This window comes from Rhineura floridana, chromosome 10 (assembly GCF_030035675.1).
Source record: "Rhineura floridana isolate rRhiFlo1 chromosome 10, rRhiFlo1.hap2, whole genome shotgun sequence".
Lineage (NCBI taxonomy): Eukaryota > Metazoa > Chordata > Lepidosauria > Squamata > Rhineuridae > Rhineura > Rhineura floridana.
In genome coordinates, this window is record NC_084489.1 from 84,417,937 (window position 1) to 84,423,936 (window position 6,000).

The 6,000-nt window shown below is 43.7% G+C and overlaps 1 protein-coding gene across 1 annotated transcript in view; it reads left to right on the top strand.

The window, feature by feature from the left end:
- The window catches only part of LOC133365212 (vasoactive intestinal polypeptide receptor-like), a 150,612-nt gene extending 145,321 nt beyond the window's left edge, over positions 1-5,291 (top strand). The window contains exons 12-13 of the mRNA XM_061586768.1: positions 1,380-1,421; positions 3,037-5,291. Coding sequence (XP_061442752.1) covers positions 1,380-1,421; positions 3,037-3,228 — 234 coding nt within the window. The 3' untranslated portion in view covers positions 3,229-5,291. The remainder of the gene's footprint in view (positions 1-1,379; positions 1,422-3,036) is intronic.
- Positions 5,292-6,000: the final 709 nt, after the last annotated feature.

Sequence of the window (6,000 nt, forward strand, 5' to 3'; positions counted from 1 at the left end):
GAGAAATTTCTGCTCAGTTTTGCCAAGGAGGGAAGAGGCAGACTACCTGTTGATGAAGCTTCCTTCTGGACTTTTACTGACGTTCTTCTGGAGAACCTCTGGATGGGTCCCAGAAAATCAGTTTGAATAGTGTACAGTACTGCTGGTAGACTGAGTAGGAGGAAGGGGTTGGGCCTGTGTGTGGAACTAGAAGGAAGGCCAAAAAGGAAGATGAACCAGACTATCGTCCTCTTCACATTTTAAATTTGGAAACAGTTCCATGTTTCCAAGGTTCACTTTTATTTCTTTATTATTTATTTAATACATTTATACCCCACCTTCCTTTTTTCATGAAACCCAAGGCGGCTTACGTATGGTTCCCAGGCGGTCTCCCATCCAGGCACTGACCAGGCCTGACCCTGCTTCGCTTCAGCAGGGAGCTGGCCTTATTTATTTATTTATTTATTTAATTAAGCTTATATACCGCCTGACTAGCAACAGCTCTCTGGGCGGTGAACATTAAAAATACAATAAAAATAACACAATACAGTATATCACAATACAAAACTGCACACAAAACTGTACAGTCTAAAATACGTGCCTTCAGACCATGCAACACTGTGGCAAGTGTGCCCCCTGTGTATTGACCAGGAAACAACGCCGAGTCCTGCCTTCCTGTAATGTTTGCTTGATGAGACACACTCACAGCCAGAAACACAAGTTTAATTTGTGCATATGTTGACGCTTTACCAGGCTTGTATTAAAAACAGCCTCTTCTGCAAAATTAACGAAGGGCAATCTCTGCCGTAAGATGTGATGACGGCCAATGCTTTAGATTGCTTTATTGTTAAAAACTGTACAGAAAGCGATTCATAAGTGGAATTAATTAATTTAATAAATAAAAGGAGATGAGGGAAAGTCATGGAGGAGGTCTGTCAATGATTAGCCATGATAACTAAATGGATCCTCCAGTTTCAGAGGCAGTGTACCTCTGAATAGCAATTCCTGGGGAACACAAGGAAGAGAGGGCTGTTGCACTCATGCCCTGCTTGGGGGCTTCCCAGAGACATCTCATCAGACACTGGGAAACAAGATGATGAGGACTTATTGGTCTGATCCAACAGAGGTCTTCTTATAACCCTAGACAGCTCCTGTTGTGCCTTTATTAAGCAGCTAGTTTTGCTTTATTCTATTTCTCTCTCTCTCTCTCTTGTCTGGAAATTGTTTGTTTAAATGGAATATTCAACTGGGATGTAATATGCCTTTATTATTACTCTTCTCTAGCTTTTGAGATGTGAGGGTGGAGCTACACATTGAAATATGTCACCCCTTAAATTAAGACAATGAAATAAAAATCTTATGTGTCTGTTCTTTTCTGTTCCACCTCTCCTATTTTCTAGGGCTTTGTGGTGGCTGTCTTGTATTGCTTCCTGAATGGAGAGGTAAGCTCAGTGTCATTATTTGCTAAGGGTGCGGAACTGGGGGCTGCCAAGCAATTAAAGAATGCTTCGTTTGTTAATCATCTGCCCTTTAACTGCTTTGCCAGCAACTTCATTGATTAGATTTTAATTGAATTTGCTCTTTATTTTTGTATTATAAAACATAATGCAGGGATTAGCAAATCATGACACATCATTTCACAGTGAAAAATAATTATTTCTCAGCTGTTAGAACAAGACGTACACTAGGGGGGAAATCAGACTACGATCAGATATGAATAATTACAAGGTGATGCTCCAAATGAGCCATTGAGGCAAGTTGCAACTGGACTCCAAATTTCCACGGACTTTTTTCTATAATTACTGCTATGTTTTTATATGTAGTTCATTTTCAGAAATTTTAGTTTCCTTGTTAGTGATCCAAAACAAGGAACAGAGACCAAATGAGGATAGTGTTGTTGTTGTTTGCTGAGCATTAATATTGTTGTTGTTGTCATTTTTTTATATAGCACCATCACATGCACATGGCGCTGTACATAAAATAAAACAATAATAACAAGTCCCTGTCCAAAAAGACATACAATCTAAAAAAAAATAAAGTGAGGACAACAGAGGAAGGGAGGGGAAACAGAGGACAAAGCGAGGACTTCACATACACGCTCTACACAGATTAAAAATGAGACAGTCTCATGCCCATAGTCTTATAATCTAAAAGGCACAACTACAGTCCCCTGAGTGGTTTAACAGTCAGTCCCTCTTCCCAGGGAACTCTGGGAATTATAGCTCTGTGAGGGGAATAGGGGCTCTCCTAACAAATCTCTGCACCCTTAAACTACAGTTCCCAGGATTCTTTGGGGGAAGCCGTGACTGTTTAAAGTGGTATGATACTGCCGTAAATACCTAGTACAGATGGGGCCTTTATTAATTCACTCCTAATCAGAGTAGACCCTCTGAAATCAATGAGCCTGGGGCATATTCACACCATAAATTTCTTCCACTATCATTCCACTTTAAACAGACATGACTTCTCCCAAAGATTCCTGGGGACTGTAGTTTGTGAAGGGTGCTGAGAGTTGTCAGGAGACCCTTGTTCCCCTCGCAGAGCTACAATTCCCACAGTGGTTTAACGGTCAGTCCCTCTTCCCAGAAAACTCTGGGAACTGGAGCTCTGTGAGGGGAATAGGGGATCTCCTAACAACAGCACCCTTCACAAACAACACTTCCCAAGATTCTGTGGGGGAAGCCATTAGCGGCATAATACTGCTTGTATAGTGCAGACGGAGGCAGAGAAAGAGAGAAGGAAGGAAGGAAAATAATAAGCAGAGGAAAAAAGAGAATTAAAAAAATTAAAAGTAATAAAGAACAAAAAAGAAGAAAAAAGCATGAAAGACAGACTTTGGGTGGTGGGAGGGGGCAGGGAAATGCAATATATGGTCAGCAGGAGTCACAGTATGAGTCGTGTTAAATGACATGGCTAGGAACTTTGTTGCAGGGATTAGCATCCCCATGATGAATGTAATGTCTAGAACAGCTCCATGAAGCACACCCACAATACACAAGTCCTCTCTTTGTTTCTATCCCAATTCATCTGCTCTTTTATCCCCTCCCCCCTCCTTAGGTTCAAGCTGAGCTGAAGCGCAAGTGGCGCAGGTGGCACATGGAGAGGTTCCTGGGCTCTGACATGAAGTACCACCATCCATCCTTGGGCAGCAACGGAACCAACTTCAGCACCCAGATCTCCATGCTGACCAAGTGCAGCCCCAAGACCCGCCGATGCTCCAGCTTCCAGGCTGACCTGTCTCTGGTCTGAGACCCAGGGGTGAATGACCAAGGGACAAATGGGTAGGATGGAAGGCAAGAGAGAAAAGATGGGGCCAGCCAGGACTTTGCACTAAGAATGACAAGTGTGAGGTTGTCTGCTTTTTCAAAGACAAAACGTTCTTGTGTCAGCCAAACCTGGACAAAATACTGGAAGCCAGATGTTCTGAATGAGAAGAGGCACATCTGGGTGGATTCTCTATTTTGCTCTTCCCAGGTCTCCAACTGTGGTTGGAGCACTTGTGGATGGAAGAGAATTTCTTGTGCATGATGAATGAGAGAGGCCTTGCTTGGCGAGGTCCATCAGTAGGCTTCACCAACAGATACAAAATGAGCCAGTGAAAAAGGAGGAGGTCTTGTGACCTCATCAGCCAAGAACCTTCATGGGAAAGGGCTCAGAAGAGATCATTTGAGGGAAGAAGCATTCCCTAGGCCTGACCCACCCTAATAAGCTATTTTTTCTCTCCAGATAAACTTCAGAACTCAGAAAGTCATCTCAACTCCAGAGCCAGCGTGGAATCTTCCTGCATGCTCTGTTGATTATATCTGAAGCTTAACTTGGTCCCAAAAGGCACAGCCAAAATACTGTCTTCTAGATGGTAGAAAAAAGAAATCATTGGTCCAGGTAGCCCAGTATGCTTACTCTGACCAACAGAAACTCTCAGCGAGAGACCTTTAATAGGAGATGCCAGGGCTGATTTTCTGCATGCAGAGCATGTGAAGTGCAGTTCCAGCCCTTCCCCAAGTGAAAAGCAGTGCTTTGCATACTGTTTCTGAACCAGCTACATTGCACTCTGCCTCCCCATCTTCAGCCGACAAGCATCCCTCCCATGAGAGGTCTTCCATTTCCTGGTGTGGAGAGCATCTGCTAGATGGAGAAGAAGAGATTCAGCAGGTTGTTCAACCTCGGCAGGGGGTTCGCGGGTGGGTTGGATGTCCCCAACAAGGCTTGAACTTTCCTTCTCTGGAGGTTGGGGCTGGGTGATGACATCCTCAGGAGGTCTTTGAGCAGCTTGGATGGGGAGACTCCACTCCCACTCCCAGGCTGAAGAAGTTGGCCACCCTTGTTTTAGATGTATTATTGGGGAATCAAGGGTCCATTGACGCACACCCAGATGTTACTAACTGAGTCTGGTGGAAGGATCACTGTTTTCATGTATCTCAATTGTTGATATTGCAAACCCTTTAAGTATGAAGATTCTGAAGAGGACAGAAAGTGGGGAGAGGGGGAGGTGAGACTTGTACGCCCTTGATCACACGTGGACTTTCATTTCATGACCCTGTTTTGCACATGATTCAAATGGAAAGAGGAGGAAGCTGGCTTGGTTGCCTTCACTTGCCTTGCCAGCATCCTTCACACTGCCCTGTTGTAAATGTTCTGGAACCTTCTGGGCTGCTCTTTGGAAAAGAGCACCTAGTGCATATTGACTAACGCCCGCCCCTTTCCACCGACAACCGTTTCTCAATGTGAAGCTTCTTGCAGTCACCTCGCAACCACAGCAGACAGGGAGCCCATCTTGTTTCTCATGGACTTTGATCTTGTGTCATTTATTTACCCAGACTTGGAACTGTAAATATTTTTGCTTCCTTACCCTATTACTGGCTCATCTCAGAATGTGTTTCCACCCGCCGCCCCATCTCAAAATGGAGGACTAGGATGGGAGGGAAGGAGGATTACTTTTGTGGCTACCATTGCTGAAAGCAAACAATAAAGTGGTAAGGAAAGGTGCTGTGCTTAAACTCTGCTTTTAGGAAAGTGGTTACCAGACTTTTCTTGGCACTGGACTACTATGATTGCAAAGCACGTTTATAATACCAGCAGCCTCATACTCAGAAAAAGAAATCAAAAGATTGGTGCTCTTTTTAAACCAGTGATTAAAATCAGTGCAGTTTGGAACGTTTCAGTCCACCATCTTGATTCAAAATGGCATCCAATTGTATTTGAACATAGATGAAAACCTGCTCCTTGATCTCAGGGACCATCACGCAAAATTTGGTTACAGTTTCTTAAGAGGTGTCCAAAAGCATAGAAAACAGACCACTGTCCAAAATACATAGTGTCCCAGGCACTGTACTGCACATAACACAGTGCAGGGTAACATAAGAAGTGCCTGCTGGATCAGGCCAGTGGTCCATCTAGCATCCTTTCCTCATAGTGGGCAGCCAGATGCCCATGGGAAGCTTACAAGCAAGGAGTGAGCATCAGCAATTTCTCCCCTCCTAGTTTACAGTGAGTGGTATCTGGAGCAGCCTCTGACCGTGAAAGCAGGGCATAGCCATCATGGCTAGTAGCCACTGATAGCCTCATGCTCCACGAATTTGTCTAATCCTCTTTCAAAGCCATCCAAATTGGTGGCTGTCACTGCCTCTTGGAGCGAATTCCATAGTTTTAACTAAGCTCTGCATGAAGAAATCCTTTCTTTTGTCTGTCTTGAATCCTCCAAGAACTTCCATCCTCCCTTCATCAGCTTCATTGGATGTCCATGAGTTGTGGTGGTATAGGAGAGACAGAGGAAGAAAAAAATCTGCTTTCTCCTTGCCATGCATAATTCTATACCCTTCATTTTTCTAGTCTTCAGTGCAGTTCTCCATGTTTCCACCCTAGTTTGCAAATGTTCTTTTTTATAGTCTGCATGAAAATTTGTCAGCATGTTATTGCAAATTTCTCCTACCATACACACACCTGTGTGCACTTTTGCCTAATATACACGTTTTGCAAAGCAATTTTCCCTAAAAACATGCATTTTTGTATGTTATTTTCACC